Source organism: Tachysurus vachellii, chromosome 9 (assembly GCF_030014155.1).
Source record: "Tachysurus vachellii isolate PV-2020 chromosome 9, HZAU_Pvac_v1, whole genome shotgun sequence".
NCBI classification, from domain to species: Eukaryota; Metazoa; Chordata; class Actinopteri; order Siluriformes; family Bagridae; genus Tachysurus; species Tachysurus vachellii.
In genome coordinates, this window is record NC_083468.1 from 9,851,288 (window position 1) to 9,875,385 (window position 24,098).

Consider the following 24,098-nt stretch of genomic DNA (forward strand, 5'->3'; position numbering starts at 1 on the left):
TGTGAAGTCAAATATTCACCATCACAGTAAAAAGAAAACATTGACTACTTAATACAATATGAAGAGGAATTTGGATAAGATACCAATATATGGACACGAAGAATGGGGAAAAGAATACAAATAAAAACGCAAGAAGATGCAGAACACCGCAGAAGTAGTAGAATTGGAAGAAGAATATATGAAGAAGAAAACAAAAAGAAAAGATGAATTTTAGAGTATGAATATGAAGAAGAGGAAGGTGAAGAATATGAAAGAGCCCAATACAAAGAGGAAGCAAAATACTGCAAAGAAGAAGAGGAATATGAAGAATTTAAAGAATGAACAAAGCTGAATAAATGAAGCGGTATATGTGGAAGAATATGAAGAGGAAGGAGGAGAATACCAAGAATAATGCAAGAAAATGAAGGGTATGAACATGGCATGAGTGAGAATGTGAAGAAGACAAAGAGCTGAAATTAAAGAACAATCTGCATAATGGCTCAGACTCAATCTCTGCCACATTTGCTTGTTGTCATTGTTTCACCCCCATACACACACACATACACACAGATAGGATTAGGACTGACAGGAGGCTGAGGGGCACAGTTGCAGACTGACCTACATTTCACTGGTGTTGGCTAAAAACACTCATCCATTATACGTGGACACACACACACACACACACATACACTTACTCTCTCTCATGAAGATAATTGTGCTGTATAGTGGAACCTGTTAAAGCTTTTAAAGAGAATAGCACATTTTTGTCAGATGTTCACTCTTCTTTACGAGAGCTAACTCTGTTCAACATCTGTGTTTGTATCTGATCTCCGGAGCTAGCCTGTGGTTGAGACCTAACAAGTCTCACATTGCACAGTCAGCTCTCAGTGATTTTAAGTGCTATAAAAGCAGTCCTGCGTATGAATGTCCGGTCCTGGAGAGCCACACCTCACAGAGTTGACTTGTTTCACACAAACAAATCATCATTCACATGACTCGGAAAGTCGTTGATTTCGAATTGCAGAAGTAAGATTTGTTCTTCGTTTCAGAACACTTTACTGCGAGAGCAGAACAATCAGAAGAAACTGCTGATCGATGGCACGGCAGAAATCAACCACAACTCTGAAAGCACACCCAGCACCAACGGCAAGGTACAAGTAAGGCTCAATAACCCTACACAGTGCATTTGTGAAGGAAAAAGTGTGTAAGTGTGTGTGTGTGTGTGTGTAAATGGGAAAAACATTGGTGTGGATAACTGAGGCACGGGAATGAACTAGCATGCGATACTAGAGTGAGCTTTGTATGTGAGAGAGGATTCACACCGTTGTCATCGTATATGCATAAAATCAAGAAAAACAGCTACTGCATACGTTAGCTACTAGCTCAGTAATGTTAACTCATCATGGATAACACAGTAGCATATAAAGATCCATAGAAAGGTACTCGCACATCCAAAATTCTCCACGGCCTTAGTCTTACCTGTGATGACAGAGTTTTAAATACGTAAAGCACAGAACAATTGCATTAAAACCCCCAGTTAATCACTTCCTAGCATATGTCTGTATACAGCATACAGAATATATAAACACACATCTGCTGAAAACACACACACCAAGCATGAACAGAAGCATCAGTAGATCTGCTCTTTGCCCAATTTAACCGTGAGCTAAATGCATGTCACATTAATCACAAGTCAACTATCCAGAACAGCTTAACATCTGGCTAACGATGCAAATTCCCAATGGCATTCATCAGCTTTCCACCAGATTACAGAACAACCTGTCTTGTTCCTGACAAGAAAAATTCTGAATCCCTCATCATACCTCACTCCATTTCTCTCTTACAGAACATTGTGGGTCATTTGCTCATTTCTGTTTTGGAACGTTGACACTGGAACATGCCGAACTTGTTTACTGCCCCCTCTGATTGGCTACAACTCCTCCTTTCCCTGTGTCACTGTCAGAATTGGAGGACCTTAGAACTCACCATTTACAGGCCAAATGTGTGAATTGTGTTTCTTTAAATACACTTCACGCCAACTCTGTTACTAAGTAACCTGCCCCCCCTGTGCATTTATTACTAAAAACATTACCCAGATTTGACCACAATGAGGAATGCACTAGTATTCAGTTCCCAGTTAAACATTACTCTAACTGTTTGAAAATAAATATATATAGCACAGGCTCCCCGAGACCCGAGGTAGTTCGGATAAGCGGTAGAAAATGAGTGAGTGAGTGAGTAAATATATATATTACTCTGAAGACCATCATGTCTTCAAGGCTTTTCAATGAGCCGAGGTGTTAGAGCGGCTTTGTTAAAGCAAGCGTTATCAAGACGAAACCAAGACGGCACATTTTCCCGCGCGTCGATTCCTAACACGGCTTTGTGTCTCGTTTTTAGAGATCATCGGATGGCTCGTTGGGTCCCGATGAAGAGTTGGGAAAGGTGTCAGAGCTGCAGGAGGTGTTGGACAGACAGAGCAAAGAGCTGCTTCAGATGAAGGAGCGTGTCGTTTGCCTCAGCAGCAGAGTAAGCGAGCTGGAAGAGGACCTCGACACAGCTCGCAAAGACCTCATCAAATCAGAGGACATGAACACTCGCCTCCAAAGGGACATACGAGAGGTGATGCCTGTGTGCAAATACAGGGATTGTCACTTCTTCTACATAATTATCAGACTTGCAGGAGTTTTGTAGCCAGTTGTATTTATTTTAATATGTGACCTCATGGTGGTGGAGGGACTCATAATTACCCCAAATAAACAATAAACATGACTATAAGAATAGTAGTCAAATTGACATGAATTACATTGGTTTAAACTTTTGGCAGTTACTCTAAAGGTAGACAAGCGCTTTTTAATATAGTACAGAATAATCTGGTAACTGGTTCAATCAGTAAATGAATAAACAGCATGTCTGCTATAACATATGCACTTATGTTTTTAATAATCCGGTTATACTCATCATTGTGCTACATTTGATCCCCGTCTGTTTTTTAGTCTCTCGCTCAGAAGGATGACATGGAGGAGAGGATAACGACTCTGGAGAAACGCTACCTGGCTGCTCAGAGAGAAGCGACGTCTGTTCACGACCTGAACGACAAACTCGAGAACGAACTCGCCAACAAAGAGTCTCTCACCCGCCAGGTCTTTTTATTTTTCTTCCCTGTTCCAAACACATTCGTTCGAACCGAAATTAGTACACTAATTTCGTACATCATCGCACATTTCGTACATAATTTTGTAAACGTACATCATGCTATGTAACACAACAGGGAATGCTATTTCCTGCCAGAAGTGGATTCTTTATCTGTAACTTCATGCTTTATTCCTACAAAAACTTTTACCAGTCATTCAAATATCTATCCAGTTACATTTATTTAGAATATTATGTTTAGTATTTTAGTTAAACATAATATGGCACTGCAGTCTTTGCTACTGACAAATCTGCTGTTATTATATTCATCTACTCCTTCTGACCAATGAGAATCAAGAATTCATGAGCAGTATAGACATTGGTGCTCCCTAATAACCTGATAGCTAATAGACTGATCAGGTGTGAAGAAAAATAAAAAGTCTAACTATAACTATATACTCTAACTATAAATGACAGCGACGCCTTACAGTTAATACACCAAGCATGTCAAAAGGAGTTCACAATCCACTCCTTATTTCAGTAGTCAGGGCACTGATCAGTGAGTTGGCCATTTTAAGGGTGGTCTTACTTGCAAAATCCTTCCATTAACCTGGAACGTTCACTCAATAAAAAAATCCTGCAAACATTTGGGCTGTGCTGAAGGATCCAGCTGCGATAACTGAGTACCATTCGTCTCAGATGATTACGTATCATAGTGAGGAGAATAAATAGATTTTTACATATTCCTTTTAAATTCTGTTTGGTATGGTTAATTACAGGCTGTTAATTAATGCAGTCTGGTGTGGACCAACACATCCGTGAGCTCTGTGAGCATCTCCTTTGCTCTTTGGTTTGCATAATTATGTGCAGTGTGACGCAATCACAAGTCACAGAGGATCCAAAATGTATCCAGAATTCTGATTCAGAATCATGGTGCATGATTAAGGTTGCATAAAGTGCTCTTCCCTGCTGAGATGGGCAAGTATGATGGTGCCCTGTAAACAACCCCATCTTGCCATGTACTCCCAGACTTCTTCCATCAAAGTTGGTGACATGGTGGTAAAGGCTCTGGGTTACTGATCAGGAGGTTTAGAGGTTCAAGCCCTATAACTGCCAAGATGCCACTTGGCGGGACCCTCAGGACGACTCAGTTTCCATGTCTTTTTTGCAAAGAGGTTTGAGCAGGGCTCAGCACCTATGAGATTATTGGACATCCTACATGGCCATTGATATGGCATCATATTTGAAGTTAAATAAACATTGATCTACTCATTAAAAAAAATTCACATGTGCAGATGGTCATTGAAGTAGCTTGATGCTACCACTGGAAAAAATAGTAATAAGCAAGTAAATCATACTCTTCCTCTCAGTCTTTGTCTTATTTTCCAGTAAAGCCTACAGTGTTTTGGCAGGGACAGAACTCTTATCTTTAAATTCACTATTCACAGAAAGCACAGCAAGTCCATACAAGGACTCAAACACACACAGAGGCAGTTCGGGAAGACTTTCTCTCAGCTGATTCATATTATTGTATTATATTATTATTATTATATTATATTGTATTATTATAATATTATTTATTATTATCACAAAACCGATGCTGAGTATCAAATTATACAACTGAAATCTGTAACTGTTATCAGGATCTAAACGAATGGATTAAATCATAGCTCATTAACTTACGCTGTGGTGGAACTAATATCCATATAGCACTTTTTAAACGTCAAGCACAAAAACACTTAACAGAGCTTTTATGCACAAACCCACTTCCACATCTGTTTTATACTGATCTGCTACATTAGTCCAACTTATGATGTTTAATTAGGTGGATCTGAAGTGCAGCTTTTACACAGTTGCTGATTTTGGTATTGATTTGAAAAAGAAATGACTTAATACGGTACTTTGATGAGGATTTTGGGTTTCCTATCTAATTCACTGTATGGCTGAAAGTTTGTAGACACAAGACCATCACACCTGTATTATTGAACATCTCATTCCAGATGTTGTCTCTGCTGTTATATAATAATAATGGAATGGAACATTCTTCTGGGAAGGCATTACACTAAATTTTGGAGCATGGCTCTGGGGATTTTTGTTCATTCAGCCACAAGTGTATTAGTGAGGTGTCCAGGCAGGAGGCCTGGGAGCAGAACTTTGTTTAGTTTATCTCTAAGGCGTTATGGTCAGTAGGGTTGAGGTTCTGGGCTCTATTCAGGCTCCTTGAGGTCTTGATACTGAACCGCAGAAACGTGTTTGGGGCTTTTTGCTCCAAAGTTAAATGTTATTAGGATATTGCAAAGCCCTTCTGTCTCCTGCAGACTTTTAGTTATAGATTTACCAAGGAGTTCCAAAGGGTTGACATTTAACCATAAAACAAACAGTATTGTTCTGGTCACCGCAAAATACTGTCACTAACCTGTACTACTGTAATACTGTAACATTTTTAGCATTTATTGAAGGGGTCTCAAGTGTCCCTGCTTCCAGTCACACAGGAGTTTGTGCTTCTCAGTTCCCTATAATGTTACAGCTGCAGGTTTTTCCCCCTTATTAATTTTAGTGAGGGAACAACATTTATAGTAAGTGATAACAGGAATGAACTTGTCTCATGGATGTTAAACAGCAATAATAATGAAGCTATAAATGGATTGAAAGCGCAAGTCACTGTGCTATAAGAGGAATAAAACACTTTGGGATGTGCAGTTACATTGTGCGATATTTTTTTTAGAACCCAATTATTTCCGCTGAATCAACCATCGGGCTGATTTTCAGCAGGCTGTGCGTGACATCTGTGTTTTTCTTTCTCAACCAGACGGAGGAGAAGAACAGGCAGCTGCAGGAGCGGCTCGAGCTGGCCGAGCAGAAACTCCAGCAGACCATCCGCAAAGCCGAGACGCTGCCCGAGGTGGAGGCGGAGCTCGCTCAGAGAGTCGCCGCCCTCAGCAAGGTTAGCCACACCCACTATATTTCATTTCATTGCTTGTGTGAGCTGTTGGTATTGAACTACAACAACACTGGCTGACTTATTACAGAGTCTGCTGAGTGACCACTGATTCCTTGCTCTGACATTAATGCAAACCGTGAAGGGTGTGTGGATGAGCTAACGAGTTCTGTGTGTGTTGGAGCAGTAAAGTGTGGAGTTTGCGAAGTCTGCTTTGTAAACTCACTTGTCTGCTATTCACTGTTATGTCCAGGGGTTTATCCTGGTGTCTGGTTTTGTTTGTCTCAATTTGCACTCGTTCTCTCTCCTCTGTTGCAGTGCCTCTGTGTACACACTGTGCTTTAAAACTAGCTTAATCTGGATAACAAGCTTATTTGTTCTTGTTGTCTAAGTACATCTTCACTGATGAGCTTTACATGTGTCCTTTTTTACAGCCTTTACTTGCTCGCTTGCTTTAATAGCTGTTTTCTCTCTTCCTCTCCAAGTGCATCTTCTGCACTTAAATCTCTTTTGATTTTTATGCCTTCCTTTCCTTTCCCAGGATTGTCTTGTTCTGTTGCTTTCTCTTATTCCTCTTTTCTCAATTCATTTTCTCTCTATCATTTCTGTTTCTGCTTATTCCTTTCTGAGACTGTTGGCAATCTGTTGTCACTCATTTATATAATCTTTCCCTCCGTTTTGTTTGCTTGGTTTGTCTCTTTTTGTCTTTGCCTCATTACATCTCTTTCCCTCTGACCCTCTATTTAACTGTACTTCTTACTCTCACTCTGTCTCTCTCTCTCTCTGTCCTTCCTGTCCTCCCTGCCTGTCCTGTAGTCTGATCGTTCTGTGTGCTCTACCTCTAAGGACTCTAAGGAGACTAAAGCGCAGAGGAAGGTATACTACACTTCAGACAAGAAAAATAAAAAGAGACCCATCTGTCCATCCCAGTCCCCTGCCTGTTCTACCCGTCTGTGACTGTTAACCCTAACAAATCCCCACCAACCGCCAAATCACTTCCTGTTCACTAAAACCACATCACAATCTTAACAGGAAATCCATTGAAGCCATGTTGTGTAAGGAACTGGTGCCATACACAGTGGCAGTCCACTTCCCCATCACCACACACACACACACACACACACTCTCCACTGGTTGTTTTTGCCACCTCTGCCAAATCAGCATTAGAATTAGCTTCAGTACGGTGAATGTCTTTTCTCTGTTGCATCTCGAGGATCAGGACAGTTTTCTGACCTTAGAGTGTGCTGAAGTAAAAAGAAGTACACTGGAAGATCATCTTTCTCCTCATGGGCCGTGCAGGTCAACAAAACAGCGCTCCTACTCGAGCAACTCTTGTTAACGGTGTTAAAAGCTGGCATGAGCACGCACCTGCATGATTTGATGAAATGGTGCATGTTTGCTTGGAGTAACAAGCCTGAAACACCCCATATACCAACAGATACTTTATTCAGATCTGGTGTTTTTGCTTTGCTCTACAACCACCATTTCCTCTGATTGGCATCTTCACTCGGTCCCTTAACAGTAAAAGTTTTGTCTTCGCTCTTCACTCTGTTCTCAGTGTAACCGATACAGATACAAATCAGTCAGTTCAAACTGTTTTTATCTTATGTAGAAATCTTCAGACCAGAGCTTGCGTACCTTAACAGAGCACAGACCCAACAAACTCAACAGAATGCTTTTTCACTGTTAGTACAGATCACTCGCACGCCTCGTCACCCCACGACCTTCTATGTGTTGTGAATCACAGGGCTGCAACGAACCCTTTATTCTGATAATTAAATAATTTGTTGGTTTGAGCGATTTGGCTAGTTTGATTTTGACTAAATATTCTGCCTATTTATTAAAAAATGCTTCAGAACTCTTAACTGCAGTATGATAGTACTGACAGTCCGTCATCCATCCTTAGTGGCCTAAAGTACACCACTGATTTATTTATTATTTTTAAAATAGGCACTCAAATGAGAAAATTCCTAATTCTGTAATATGATTATTGGATGAAGTAAATATCTGCATTTAAAATTCTTATTTTTATATAATTATAAAAACAAATCCCCTACGTGATGTCTCAAAAACTAATACACAGCTTTATACGAGGTGAATCGTTTTGGAATCGACTCCAAATCTTTGAGGTTGACTCTTAGTTTTTAATACCAGGAATCAAGTATTGATAGGAACCAAAAGCATGACTATGTGACATCCAAAATATATTACAAAATCTAGTAAGAAAGTTCAACTATGTGGTGCTTATCATCACTGCTTTATAGAGAACTTCTAGATCTACTCGTAAGCTGATTGATTCAGTAGTTTTACTGAATGTGGCATGAAGTGACAATGTGTCAGCACCTAATGATATTCGTTAGCAGTTATATTTTATTGAATTTATCTTTCGATTAGTTGTTGCAGCCCTAGTGTATTGTAATGTATTTCTGGATTCCTTTTTTTTTTTTGCATGATATGTTGGAGATTTATTTTGTGTTTATTTGATTTCTTTTTGGCAGGCTGCTGTGCTGAATCCTCAGCACCTGCATTCGTGTGTCTGTATTTATTCCTCATACGTCCTTCAAGCGTTTGTTCTTTCTGATCATTAAGTCAAAGTGCTGAAATTCAGTTTTTGCCAATTCTGATGACGGGTTTTCTCCTCTTCAGGCTGAGGAAAGGCACGGCAACGTGGAAGAGCGCCTGCGACAGATGGAGGCTCAGCTGGAGGAGAAAAACCAGGAACTGCTCAGGGTGAGAGGTTAAAGTTCGTAAGCTGGACACAGATTCAACTCACTCCTTATACTTTCACGTCATGAACAGGAGCAGTGTTCATTCTGCAATCAGGGCTTGAGTTTGTCAGCAGGACAGTATCGGAATAAAGAAATCTGAAATACATGCAGTGTTGTATATAATGCAATATGGGTAATTATTCCTAGTTGTTTTTTTTAAATGGTTTTAAGGACATAAATAATAAGCTGCGTCCTAAATGATGCATTACACACTATGCACTATATACACTGGAGTCTAGTCTATGAGAGTTAGAAGGTCCCCCCACTAGACTACCACATTCCCCCCACTAGGCTACCACATTCTCCCCACTAGGCTACCACATTCTCCCCACTAGGCTACCACATTCTCCCCACTAGGCTACCACATTCTCCCCACTAGGCTACTACATTCTCCCCACTAGGCTACCACATTCTCCCCACTAGGCTACCACATTCTCCCCACTAGGCTACCACATTCTCCCCACTAGGCTACTACATTCTCCCCACTAGGCTACTACATTCTCCCCACTAGACTACCACATTCTCCCCACTAGGCTACCACATTCTCCCCACTAGACTACCACATTCTCCCCACTAGACTACCACATTCTCCCCACTAGACTACCACATTTTCCCCACTAGACTACCACATTCTCCCCACTAGACTACCACATTCTCCCCACTAGGCTACCACATTCTCCTGACTAGGCTACCACATTCTCCCCACTAGACTACCACATTCTCCCCACTAGGCTACCACATTTTCCCCACTAGGCTACCACATTCTCCCCACTAGACTACCACATTCTCCTCACTATGCTTCTACATTCCCCCCCACTATGCTTCTACATTCCCCCCACTAGGCTACCACATTCTCCCCACTATGCTACCACATTCTCCCCACTAGGCTACTACATTCCCTCCACTATGCTACCACATTCTTCTCACTAGGCTACCGCATTTTCCCCACTATGCTACCGCATTCTCCTCTTTAGGCTACCACATTCTTCTCACTAGGCTACCAAATTCTTCTCATTAGGCTACCACATTCTCCCCACTATGCTACCACATTCTCCTCACTAGGCTACCACATTCTCCCCACTATGCTACCACATTCTCCCCACTATGCTACCACATTCTCCTCACTAGGCTACCACATTCTCCCCACTATGCTACAGCATTCGCCCCACTATGCTACCACATTCTCCCCACTAGGCTACCACATTCTCCTCACTAGGCTACCACATTCTCCTCACTAGGCTATCACATTCTCCTCACTAGTCTAACACATTCTCCTCACTAGTCTAACACATTCTCCTCACTAGGCTACCACATTCTTCTCACTAGGCTACCACATTCTTCTCACTAGGCTACCACATTCTTCTCACTAGGCTACCACATTTTCCCCACTAGGCTACCACATTTTCCCCACTAGGCTACCACATTCTTCTCACTAGGCTACCACATTCTTCTCACTAGGCTACCACATTCTTCTCACTAGGCTACCACATTCTTCTCACTAGGCTACCACATTCTTCTCACTAGGCTACCACATTTTCCCCACTAGGCTACCACATTCTTCTCACTAGGCTACCACATTCCCCCACTAGGCTACCACATTCTCCTCACTATGCTTCCACATTCCCCCCGCTAGGCTACCACATTCCCCCCGCTAGGCTACCACATTCCCCCCACTATGCTACCACATTCCCCCCACTATGCTTCCACATTCCCCCACTAGGCTACTACATTCCCTCCACTAGGCTACTACATTCCCTCCACTATGCTACCACATTCTTCTCACTAGGCTACCACATTTTCCCCACTATGCTACCGCATTCTCCTCTTTAGGCTACCACATTCTTCTCACTAGGCTACCAAATTCTTCTCATTAGGCTACCACATTCTCCCCACTATGCTACCACATTCTCCTCACTAGGCTACCACATTCTCCCCACTATGCTACCACATTCTCCCCACTATGCTACCACATTCTCCTCACTAGGCTACCACATTCTCCCCACTATGCTACCACATTCTCCCCACTATGCTACCACATTCGCCCCACTAAGCTACCACATTCTCCCCACTAGGCTACCACATTCTCCTCACTAGGCTACCACATTCTCCTCACTAGTCTAACACATTCTCCTCACTAGTCTAACACATTCTCCTCACTAGGCTACCACATTCTTCTCACTAGGCTACCACATTCTTCTCACTAGGCTACCACATTCTTCTCACTAGGCTACCACATTTTCCCCACTAGGCTACCACATTCTTCTCACTAGGCTACCACATTCTTCTCACTAGGCTACCACATTCCCCCACTAGGCTACCACATTCTCCTCACTATGCTTCCACATTCCCCCCCGCTAGGCTACCACATTCCCCCCGCTAGGCTACCACATTCCCCCCGCTAGGCTACCACATTCCCCCCGCTAGGCTACCACATTCCCCCCACTAGGCTACCACATTCCCCCCACTAGGCTACCACATTCTCCCCACTAGGCTACCACATTCCCCCCACTATGCTACCACATTCCCCCCACTATGCTACCACATTCCTCCCACTATGCTACCACATTCCCCCCACTATGCTACCACATTCCCCCCACTAGACTACCACATTCTCCTCACTATGCTTCCACATTCCCCCACTAGGCTACCACATTCCCCCCTAGGCTACCACATTTACACATTCTCCCCACTAGGCTCCCACATTCCTACCACATTCTTCTCACTAGGCTACCACATTCCCCCCACTAGGTTACCACATTCTCCCCAATAGGCTACCACTTTCCTCTCAATAGGCTACAACAATTCCCCCCACTAGGCTACCATGTTTTTACCCACTAGGCAACTACATTTTAATGCCCTTCTTAGGTTGTAACACTTTTTATTGTTCTTTTGAATTCTGTTTTCTGAATTTGTATTCTGATTAGACTAAGCATTGAACCCCCTTTGAGGGGGAAAAAGGAGGGGGGAAAAGGAGTAACCAATCCACCTCCTTCATCTTTATTACATTCACGTTTGTATTTCACATGCCCTTCTTGCTCAACGCTGTAGGTGTGTCAGTGATGACAAGTGACACAAAAATAATACGTTATAGTAATCACCTGACATGCCTGAGAGCACGTTCAAGAGAGTAGAAAGAAATCAGCCTCACTTCTTCATACCTTTCTGTGTATACGGTGTATAACAATCAATATACATCTACATGTAATATTACAAGCCCAAAAGAATCTGCTCTAAGACATTTGTTAAAAGACACAGAGCATATAATAACGAGTCACAGATGATTGACAGTCTAGCATAATTATCCTGCTTTTACAAACCCGTTCAACTCGTCTGCATGTTGTGATTGTGATTGAAGGCTCGTCAGCGCGAGAAGATGAACGAGGAGCACAACAAGCGTCTGTCTGACACAGTGGATAAACTTCTCTCCGAGTCCAACGAGAGGCTTCAACTGCATCTGAAGGAGAGAATGGCTGCTCTTGAGGACAAGGTACTGCTGGAGCTTTCACATTCAAAGCTCCCAAAAGGCCACATCTGTTTTATTTCCTCAGCTATTAAATGCCAAGAGAAGTTGATCATTATTATTCTTATCGTGTCCTGTTTGGGTTCTGCCCTGTCTTGTCAAAAAGGAAGGACGGAGAGTAAATCTGTACAGCACACTAGCATTCTCTCTCTCAGAAGTGGTGCATCATCACCACCGCCACCATCTTCATCTTCTCTTTTCAAGTTTCACATCAACATTTAGATTTTGAATTTCACAAATCGAGTGTGAAATCTGACAGAAGAAAAAAGTCAAACAATAATAAAAAGCAAAACACTAATAAAAGTTAAAAGCACACAAACTAATGAAATAATAAAAATAAATAAACATGAATAACAGTTAGTAAACAAAATGTATGTAATTTGTATTGCATGTTAGGATGTTTACAGAATGGAACACCTACATATAATGATCGTATTATATTAATTGATAATTGTTGTTTATATTGTGTGTATTTTATTTATTATACATAAAACGATACAAGATGAAATGTAGGCACTGGTTAAAAGTTAGGTGGGGGGAAAAAAGGCAATAAAATGATATGCATTTATTTCCTCGATGCTATCATACCGGGGGTATAAGGGTTGTTTTATTTATTTGTGTTTTCTGCGTGTATAGAACACCCTCATCCGAGAGCTGGAGCACACTAAGAAACTGATTGAAGAGTCTCAGCATGAAAAGGTACGGGAAGCTTTTGTCTCAGAACCTATTCATCAGTCTTAAGTATTCAGATTTCAGTGAAAGCGTTTAATCCATTTAAAACCTCTCGATTACCTCTCATTCACACGAACATCTCTGCATCATTATTATTGGATTAATATTGTTATTATCCTTATTAATTTTAGGAGCAGCTTCTGATCCAGATTGAGACGATGCGATCAGAGAGCGATCAAGATCGCAGCATGAGCAACTCCTTGCTACACCAGGGGTGAGAATGTCACGCAATCAAAACTTCCATTAGTGTCTCTGCAGGACTCCTGGAATTTGATCTGTCAACCTTCTAGGTTCTGACACGCAGCCGAGGGTTTCACATATCATACCCCTTTTCCACCAAAAAGAACCGGGTGCTGGTTCAGAGCTAGCACTGGTGCTGGTTCAAAGTTGGTTCCACTGGCGAACCTTCTAAGAACCGGTTTGCCTTTCCATCGGCTAGAGAGCCGTCACAGGGCCGAGTCTGTCACTGTATACGTGTCACGTTACACAGCAACTTTAGCGCAGCAGCATCAAACACAAACACATCAACAATGGCGGATGCTGCTTTACTGTTAATGCTCAGGCCTTTGTGAACCTACATTAACACCCAAACGCGGCGAATCCAACATGTACATGCAGCTCCATGTAATTTGTATAAACGGAGGTTGTAATCGAGAAAGTACATACCAAAAAGTTAGCCTTATCATGTAGTTACCTACTAAGTAAAACTGTATTAAACTTTAGTATAGTTAAGGTACATTATCAAAGGTGCTAACAGTAGCCCCGCCCCCAGCCCCTGACACAGGCGGTTCTTAAGTCTAGACCAGCAACGTTTTGGTGCTACTTAAGAACCACTTTTCCTGGTTCAGAGCCGGTGCTTTGGCTGTCGAAAAAGAAAGAACTGGTTCTAAATTAGGCTCTGAACCAGCACTCAAACTGCCTCGGTGGAAAAGGGGCAATATTCTGCGTAGTAGCTTTGCACATTCACATTGAAGTACGCCTACTCAAAATTATTGCAGAAGAGTAGAAGTTTCCATTGATAAAAAAGACAAAAAAGCTGTAATGGAGTGTAGAATGGTTAATGATCCGAGTTTAATTTACCCCTGCAAGCTCCGCCCCCTTCTTCCAGTGCTCATTAATAATCATTGTCAGTCGAATAAGGACTTCTGTTGAGATCCAGAACAGAGAATGTTTTGGAGTTTGTTCATTATATCATATATATATATATATATATATATATATATATATATATATATCTCATTAATTATACAAATATATAATTAACATCAAATAACAATTTATAAATTTTTAGATGGATAAAAATTCCAGCCATTAAAAGCTTTCAGCTAAAAATTGTCAAACGTCCCCATGGTAGAGACGAAGATTTATTTATTCTTCTTTAATCAAAGAACAAGATTATATATCGTTCTGCAACAAAGTGTAAACATAAGTAGATGCTAATTAAAAGAGTTGTTTAGAACAATTTCCTGCTCCTGCTCTTCGTGTTAAATCAGTAATATATTCAACTTGTCTGATTTTGTAACTGTTAACTGTTTTGTTTTTTTTTCTTCATTGTGGAATGGGAGGTCTGAAAGTGTCATATTATTTTAGTCCAGTAACTTGTTAACCTGTTAATCCAAACTGATGATAAACATGCTAATGCAGCCATTGTGTTAATATCAGGTTATTTCTGGTTATTCTATCCTTTTTTTTTATTCTGTCCACAGAGTCGTATCTCTTTTTAATGTTTCTGCAGTCTTGTTGAGTGCCTGATCAAACAACGGACATTATTATTATTATTTTTATTATTATTATTATTATTATTATTATTTAGGCGCTCTCATATGGGCAGCACACCAGACTTCAGGTACCCGGTCTCTGCTTCATCTATGATTGACAACCATTCTGACCAGTACACCAGCTCTCTGGTGCTGAGACGGCCCCAGAAGGGGCGGGCCGCTGCTCTAAGGGACGAGCCATCCAAGGTGAGACTTCTCACAGAGTTAGGAAAGCTTATATAGTGGCAAATATATGTTCCAGCAGCATTCACAAGCGCCAGGTCTGGGTCCTGAGCATAGCTTACAGATTTCCACGGTTTGAAAGAATGCATTAGAATTGAGTCAAATGAGAGTATTGTTATATTTTAATTTGCATATACTGTTTTATTCTTGTACTAAGATTCAAGCAAATGATTATTTCATTGACATGTTTTTGATTGCATACGGGACATTTTTTATTACACATATGACTGGGTGGGCTTTTAAATTTCAAATATTGCTGCTGCCTGTGTGAATTGTGTCAGATTTGACACATATGTCTTCCTCTTCACTTTCTTTCTGGCTGCTCTGTGGACTTCAGAGGCATGTGAGTTCAGCAAAATGAGTTTTATTCATCTGTAGATCTGTTTTATTATAGGTGTAGTAGCACATTAAGCTCTCTGTGTTGTCTAACTCTTTATTTTTGTCCCTTTTTCCTCACCTTTGTGTAGGTGCAGACTCTGAACGAGCAGGAATGGGAGCGCGTGCAGCAGGCCAACGTCTTGGCCAAAGTGGCGTATGCGTTTGAGAGCGACATGGACGTGTCTGATCTGGAGGACGACCGAGAGACTATTTTCAGTTCAGTGGACTTGATGTCCCCTGCTGGACAGACTGATGCACAAACACTCGCTATAATGCTGCAGGAGCAGCTTGATGCCATCAACAATGAGATTAGGTACCTGTGTGTGTGTGTGTGTGTGTGTGTGTGTGTGTGTGTGTTTGTTTCTGTACCTTTGCAGTGTATTTCAGTGATATTTACATACATATTGCACCTATAGTCTCTTCTCTGGTTGTTTGGTGAGCATTTAACAAAGCAATTTTATTCCTTACCTTGATATTGTCACAAAAAAGTGTTTCAAAGCTGTGTATGTTTTCAGAATGATTCAGGAGGAGAAAGAGAACACGGCACTGCGAGCCGAAGAAATCGAGTCGAGAGTCGGGAGCGGTGAAAGTCTCGGCTCCCGGTTCCGCTCCATGAGCTCGATCCCGCCTTCCTCATACGGTTCCCCCCACCCCGGCTCTGCACATTCTGGCTCCTCCCCTCCAGGTTCAGGTCACTCCACCCCTCGGCGAGTTCCGAACAGAGAGATCGACCGCATGGGGGTCATGACCCTTGTAAGTCTTAGCAGAATGTCGGGTCCAAAAGTCTGAGTCTACTTATGAGCTTCTGTTCCATGATTTATCAGGAATTAATATAATCGATCTCGAGTGTCCTTGAGGAACTCCTTTGTTAGTTGGTAACACAGATGACTTTAAGCAGTTTATATGTGCACACTGGGTTCATGTTGTGAAACTTTTTTGATAATAAAAATGGGTATCCTGTTATTATTTACCTTATAATAGTCTCGGTCTCTTGTCCCCCACCTTTCTTGATGTTAATAAATCAGTCAAATGCAGCTCGTCATGTTACAGAGAAGGTAGGAATTGCAAACTCCTCCATTTCGAAGGAAACACTTTACCTCCTTCCCAAAATGTTTCCATCTCCTCCCAGAACACTTCTCCATAACGAGTTACACCGCAAGCTATCACAGCAACTCCCAACACCTAAATCAGAATACAGAAAGTTAGTGTGCTGTGGTGGGTGAGGATAAGGAGAGAGAATGGAGAGAATATTATGTTGTCTCTGATAACTGATGGAATCTCACAGGTTTTAAAGGGACACTCAGATTTTTGCAGAACGACTCACTGTGTTTAGGTTGCTCCATTTTTTTTTTTTTTTTTTTTTTTGCGCATTATGCTAACAACGTGTGTTAATGCTGTCTCGTGTGTGTGTATTTGTCTGTGTACATGCCCCAGCAATACTGCTATGAGCCATACGTGATCCAGAGCTCCCTCTCCCATCAGACCGTAGCTTACGCACCGTATTTCACCTCTAACACCACTCCTCTGTTTAGCCCTGCTCCCTTCATGGTGCAGGTACCATCACTGCCACTTGGTCTGACCCTCTCACACTGAGCACGTTCTGATTAGCGATTAGTAGCTAGCTACAGTATGAAAATCTATACAGTTCTTACTACCTCAACTTTATTTAGACAGTTCTACCAGTCGTTCTGTTGACATTAATTAGGCCTAAGATTGAATAAACAGCAATGAGATCATTAATTAATAATGCTATTAATACATCTATAATTTCTTAAAACTGCTGACCGCTCACACGCTGACCCCATCATACAGTGAGTTTTAATGAGCTCCTGAAAAGAAGTATGTGTGTTAGAGCAGGAAACACAAACACTACAGGCAGCTGTACAGAATCCCCTACAGCACTCCCTGTGTTTCTGAAGGATTTTACAGGAAGCGGCCAATTAGCCCTTAGTGATAGCGCCGCTTTTTGCGATCGGCTGCTCACTGCGGAAATGCCGGATGACGAAGTAAAGCAAACGCCCTCAGCTGCACAGAACACACCGTTTCCTCTTTCGTATTGTACACCAAAGCGTCTGACCGAACAAGCTCAGAGTGAGAGATCAGAAAACATGCATCACCTTTTTGGTTTGACGTGATTTCTCCTCCTTCTCTTCACTGCATGTCTTGCTGATCTTCTTTATGCGTGTTTAACATGCGAGCGTGTTCCCTTCCTCTCCATGTCTAACAAAAAAAATGGGTTTAACTCTGTCTTAGCTTTCTTTTCAGATCTACTGCACACAAGGCATATCCCGATTACTTGTACAATAATTCACGTTATTATCACGGACAGTCAGGACAGTTTTATTCTGTCAGTTATGGCGTACAATTTAATTCACTGGAACAGTTATCTAGTCGTCATGGATACTGCTCTACCAAATAAAATCACCTGTATGTCTAACCTCGTGTTATCGCTTATGATGGACAAAAAAAAAATCTGTCGCTAGTAAATAAGCTGGTTCTTGTTCTTGTCAACATGGATGACTAATAGCTGGTAGCTTGGTTTGGTACTTGGTTGGCTTATAAATATCATCAATACAATCTATGTTGGGATTTAGTTGGTGTTCCCAAGAAGGGAACACCATGCTTACCACCAGATACATTACTGTAATGATAATTGATAATATACAGGTAGTTTTAATGTCCTGTCGGCACATGCCGTGTGTGTGTGTGCGCTTGCTGTGTGTTATTCAGCTCTGCCTTGTTCTCTCTCTGGTTGCCGTGTCACTAACTCTGGCTCTTTTTTCTTCCCTTGTTTGCTTGGCATGCTTCCGACAGCCTAGTGATTTGCGGAAGCATCGTAGGAAGGTAAATTATTCGAACCATGTCTGGGTTTTGTCCTCTTTGTTGCATCTTTTCTCTTCTTTGTCTTTCCTTCTTGTTTTTTTTTTTATATTTAGGCACTGAGTTTCTTGCATAGTCATGCCTGAGAGTTCAGAGTTCACTACAATGCAAGTTTTTTTTTTTTATATTTAATTTGTAATCAAATGTATGTGTGTGTCCCAAATGGCATGCTTATGTACTATTTCCTGCACTATTCTGTAGTATAAATACTGTGCGGGACTGGAAGCTCCAGCAAGAAGAAGTGCTTTAAGAACTCGGATGAGGAACTTGTTCAGTGAAAACGTGTGGAATGTTTCATGCACTCGACACGTCAGGGAGGTGGGCGGGGCTACCATAAGGTCACTATGGCTGATGACACTCACGTGTACGAGACATCTTACAGATACGTTTTTTTTTTTGTTTTTTTTTTTAAATTAGTCCACGTTGTGTGGTTGCATTGTCAGGCGTGTTAAAATAAACATTCTGCTAAAGCCAGCAGCGTCACTTTTACACGCGTTTGACGTCTTTTGCCTCGACTGGCAAACTGGTAATATTTTATACACTTGAGTACATAGTGCATGGGGTAAATGCATAGTGTGTAGTATGGCATTTGGGACACGCTTTACTTTTCCCCATAACCAGTGTTTCATACTAACTGTAAATACAGACTCAAATACAGAACCCTAAACATGTGACACTTTGATCTTTTCATGTGTGCGCATGTTTAAAACAGTGTCTGTGTTTACTCTGACTTTCAGGAGAGAGATTTAAGTTTTTCACTTTCATTGACTTGTTTAAATGTTTTATGAGTCCAGGCTAATTGGCTGGTGTGTGATGTTGGAAATGATTTCTTGCCTGTAACTCAAAACCTCTGAAAAACATTTGTCTTTATTACTGTGCCACACTTTACATTCTCTTAAACCTTGTTATTAAATATATTTATTTAAAGATTTTGATCATTCTAAATAATGAAAATTCTAATTTTTTTCCTTTCCTTTTTCTTTTTTTTTTTTTAAAGATTTTTTTAATTCAAGAACTTTTTTATTTTTCACAACTCTATATTTACAAAAATAGATAACAATAACATAAAACGTATTTTTTTTAAAATAGATTTATATAAATCTATTTTTAAAAAATACGTTTTATGTTATTGTTATCTATTTTTGTAAATATTTTCCAATGACATATATTAATATGTAAAAGAAAAAAAAAATTGCCCCATAGTGCTTTTTATTTATTTAAATTATTGGGAAATAAAATAATTTACTGACCTACCTACACCTAAAGGTTTGGAAGAAAAAAAAAGCAAGAAAATGAACATAAAATGGTGCTGAAAAGCTGCTAGACTACAGAGCTTAAAGAGGTGACAGTTAATCGAGTATAAATTTCAAAGAGTGTAATTTTGGTTTTGCGCCACATTGAAGTTCCTCTGAAGTTTTTACAAGTCTTGTGTGTGTGTTTAAATGTGAAATGGCTCCTTGCTCACAACTTAACCTCAGAGTTTATTACTTTAGCGTAGTGACGAGCCCTTAAAGTATATTGCAGCCGCTGGATTTCTTTGTCTAGCGCTTTCTCCTGGCACTCAGCAGGCCTTGCACTTTATTTCACCATGTGTTTTGTTTCTGTCAAATCAGCCGGCGCAGGATGACAAAGCTTCTATCAGATGCGAGACGTCTCCTCCGTCTACTCCTCGTTCAGCGAGGCTCAGTAGAGGAGGGCACGCTGCCAGTCACGAGGACATCCGAGACATCCGAAGGTACAGTAACAATCATGAAGGACTGGTAGATGTGTGGTGTGTAGATCATAGAATTGTCACCATTTACTCACACAAACAATATCCCTACAATCTAACACCACTACACACACACATATATACACTCTCAGGGAAGCCTTGTTACTTTACACTCTGTTAACTTCTTTCTTTTATTAAGTATGTGTGTGTGTGTGTGTGTGTGTGTGTGTGTGTGTGTAGTGGTGTTACATCTGAAGGGACAGTAGCAGTCATGAAGGACTGGTAGATGTGTGGCGCGTAGATCATAGAAAATCACCATTTACTCACAACAAACAATATCCCTAGAATCTAACACCACTACACACACATACACTCTCAGGGAAGCCTTGTTACTTTATACTCCATTAACTTCTTTCTTGTATTAAGTATATATATGTGTGTGTGTGTTTGTGTTGCAGTATTTCTGCAATGCAGGACGGTCAGGGCAGTAACCCCAGCAGCAGTAACAGCAGTCAGGACTCGCTCAACAAAACGGCAAAGAAGAAAAGCATCAAGTCTTCCATCGGCCGCTTTTTTGGCAAAAAGGAGAAAGGAAGGCCGAGTCTTCCAGGAAAAGACTCTTCCAGCCAAGGTTGAAACTTTTATTCAAACAAACTTTAAATAGACGTAAATAACACACACTGCTTCTGCGACGTAAGTGAAGCTTTAATTAATCCTAAATTTTAAAAGTACAATCATGTTAAAGGAATTGTTGGAAAAAAAAAAAATCCAGATGTCAACCCAGATGTCATCAGTCATGTTTACAGTCTGAACCGTACTTCCAAATATTTTCACGCCTTTGCCATTACCTGATGTAAATCCGTAAATACATGCTTTGATATTCACATAGCTGTTTGCAATTACATTGCTGAGCTGCAACATTATGATGAACTTTAAGCCAGCTTTCTGGACCCTCCCAGCTTCATGCTTTGGTAGGCGGAGCCAAGGGGGAAGAACAGTATCAAATTACACTCACGTTCTCTATATGGCCACCACCATAACGCTTCTACATTAATTAAAGTTGATCGGTGACGATAATGTTCACAGGTTGTGTAGTTAGTCACACAAACCAGATCGTATTAAGTGTATGACCGTACAGAAGAGGCAGATATTTAGAGGAAAGTATTTTTCCACGATTTGTTATTTCTTCACAAGTTACAACAAATTAAATAAAACTAAAATCTATTAACAGGTAGTTAGGGTCACATCGTAACTGTTCATGTAACTCACTTTGGATTGTTCATTAGTGCTGAGGACCAGCACTGAATATGCTTTTTGTGTGTACATTTATTACTGTTATCATGACAGGAGGAACTCCAGAGGGAGACGTTTCCCAGGATTCAGTGGGGCTTGGCAAACTCGGAGGCCCTGGTGAAAAGAACAGGAAGATGCAGAAGAAGTAAGTTCAGTCAATGCATCAGTGTCATATAGGCAGAAAGAATCAGTTGTAACAGTTTTATACACACACACACACACACACACACACATCAGTGTCATATAGGCAGAAAGAATCAGTTGTAACAGTTTTATACACACACACACACACACACACACACACACCAATGTCATATAGGCAGAAAGAATCAGTTGTAACAGTTTTATACACACACACACACACACACACACACACACACACACACACACACATCAATGTCATATAGGCAGAAAGAATCAGTTGTAACAGTTTTATACACACACACACACACACATCAATGTCATATAGGCAGAAAGAATCAGTTGTAACAGTTTTATATACACACACACGCAGACACATCAGTGTCATATAGGCAGAAAGAATCAGTTGTAACAGTTTTATATATACACACACGCGCGCGCACACACACATCAGTGTCATATAGGCAGAATCAGTTGTAAGTTGTAACAGTTTTATATATACACACACTCGCGCACACACACACATCAGTCATATAGGCAGAAAGAATCAGTTGTAACAGTTTTATATACACACACACATCAATGTCATATAGGCAGAAAAAAATCAGTTTAACAGTTTTACACACACACACACAATGCATCAGTGTCATATAGGAAGAAAGAACCAGTTGAACAGTTTTATATATACACACACAAACACATCAATGTTATACACACACATCAATGTCATATAGGCAAAAGAAAAGAAAGAATCAGTTTAACAGTTTTATACACACACACACACAATACATCAGTGTCATATAGAAATAAAGAACCAGTTTAACAGTTTTATACACACACATATCAATGTCATATAGGCAGAAAGAACCAGTTTAACAATTTTATACACACACACACACACACAATACATCAGTGTCATATAGAAATAAAGAACCAGTTTAACAGTTTTATATACACACACACACACACACAATACATAAATGTCATATATAGATGAAAATATTTCCCTGTTATGTTTTCGAGCTCTTTAGAAGGTCAGCTGAGAATTCTGTAATATTATATTACTATATCAAGTAATATTAGTGCAGTAGAACATACAGAAAAACTAGAAATGTAGTTGTTTGCTTGCTCTGTAGAATAAGTTCCCATTTCATCCACATCTCCATCATCTTTTATTTCTCAAGCTCATCATTTTTCATTATATTTATTTCTTGTTAAAAAAAAAAGTGCTTTCCATTTCATTGTTTTATCCATTTCATTCTATTAGTATTTATAAAGCAGCTTTGCACTTCCTCAGTAGCTGGTTATGCTCATTTGTGTGTGACTCACCAGCTTTATTTTGCCTTCACATCACGCTTTATTTGGCTCATTTTTGTTTTCCCATCTTTTTTTATTCCATCGGTTATTTTAGTCCAAAAACAGGGTAAGTGGCTTTATTTTGCTTTTCTTTCACCTCCTTTTAGTTTTTAAGTTTTAATAGTGTTGCAAGCATGAATTGTGCTCTGTTACTAACCTGAATGCATTCTGACTTGCATGTAAAATAAATCTATACAGGGTTTCCCAGGTTGGATTTGTTAGCCTAAATTGTTAGGGGTGCAAAAGAGAAATGCAGCCATCTGGTGGTTAAAGCCGGGGGGACGTATCGATTATGACCCCCACCCTCGATCAGAGTGATGCTAGCAGTCAGACTTCTGTTAACATGAGCAGCAGGTCAAAAGTATAAGCGTGTTTTAGACTTTTATTATTATTATTATTATTATTATTATTATTAGTTAGGATTAGAACTACTGCCATGACAATAGGACAGGCTAAAAAAAAGCCCCAAAACGACAAACTCCATAAGGTTTACTTTCGCCTCGAGCAGCACGTTTAGGATGTATTGCATTTATATGAATTCAGTATACACACATGGCCGTGTGTTTGTTTAGTGCTCATACCAGACCAGAGTATTAGAACAAGTCACCAATTACAGCCATATTCTTCATACACTGACTTGTCTTTGGGTTTTTTTTTTTACTAAACCATCAGTGAAATCTGGAATGTTCTACTGTCTGGTATATAGGCATTTAGTTATATAAAACATTTTCCTTTGCATTTCATTCTGCTGTGTTTTTGGGTGCGTTAGATAAAAATGGTTCATATAGTTTTGCTTGTAATGCATGTTCTGCATATATAAATATATATATATATATATATATATATATATATATATATATATATATATATATATATATATATTTTTTTTTTTTTTTAAATCAAAACTGCCTGTTAAGGGCAAGAAAAAAAATCTCTTCAGACTGTATTTGCTGCATCAGCATGTGTGAATGGGTCTTGTGTGTGAGGGCTTTAATTCAGAGGTGTGTTCAGTATGTGTGGGTGTTGTTTGGGTGCATGCCAGCATTTTCTGCCCATGTGATAATGTGTGTGTGTTTTAGGCATGAACTGCTGGAAGAAGCTCGTAGGCAAGGGCTTCCTTTTGCCCAGTGGGACGGACCTACTGTTGTCTCCTGGCTGGAGGTACAAGAGCATTTATTTTCAGTCTTTCTATTGATTCATTGCTCCTCCAGAACAACTTCCTTGGTAGCCAGAATCTAGACCAAGTGTTTCTACAAGGGATGGACACGTT

The 24,098-nt window shown here is 40.3% G+C and overlaps 1 protein-coding gene across 5 annotated transcripts in view; it reads left to right on the top strand.

The window, feature by feature from the left end:
- ppfia1 (PTPRF interacting protein alpha 1) overlaps positions 1–24,098 on the top strand; it is a 70,888-nt gene that overhangs the window by 33,236 nt on the left and 13,554 nt on the right. For all 5 annotated transcript variants that reach the window (XM_060877597.1, XM_060877598.1, XM_060877600.1 and 2 more), the window contains exons 6-20: positions 1,029–1,130; positions 2,380–2,601; positions 2,976–3,122; positions 5,921–6,055; positions 8,696–8,779; positions 12,173–12,304; positions 12,974–13,036; positions 13,201–13,283; positions 14,883–15,033; positions 15,537–15,760; positions 15,963–16,200; positions 19,941–20,062; positions 20,497–20,669; positions 21,386–21,476; positions 23,908–23,989. In XM_060877597.1, coding sequence (XP_060733580.1) covers positions 1,029–1,130; positions 2,380–2,601; positions 2,976–3,122; positions 5,921–6,055; positions 8,696–8,779; positions 12,173–12,304; positions 12,974–13,036; positions 13,201–13,283; positions 14,883–15,033; positions 15,537–15,760; positions 15,963–16,200; positions 19,941–20,062; positions 20,497–20,669; positions 21,386–21,476; positions 23,908–23,989 — 2,049 coding nt within the window. The remainder of the gene's footprint in view (positions 1–1,028; positions 1,131–2,379; positions 2,602–2,975; positions 3,123–5,920; positions 6,056–8,695; positions 8,780–12,172; positions 12,305–12,973; positions 13,037–13,200; positions 13,284–14,882; positions 15,034–15,536; positions 15,761–15,962; positions 16,201–19,940; positions 20,063–20,496; positions 20,670–21,385; positions 21,477–23,907; positions 23,990–24,098) is intronic.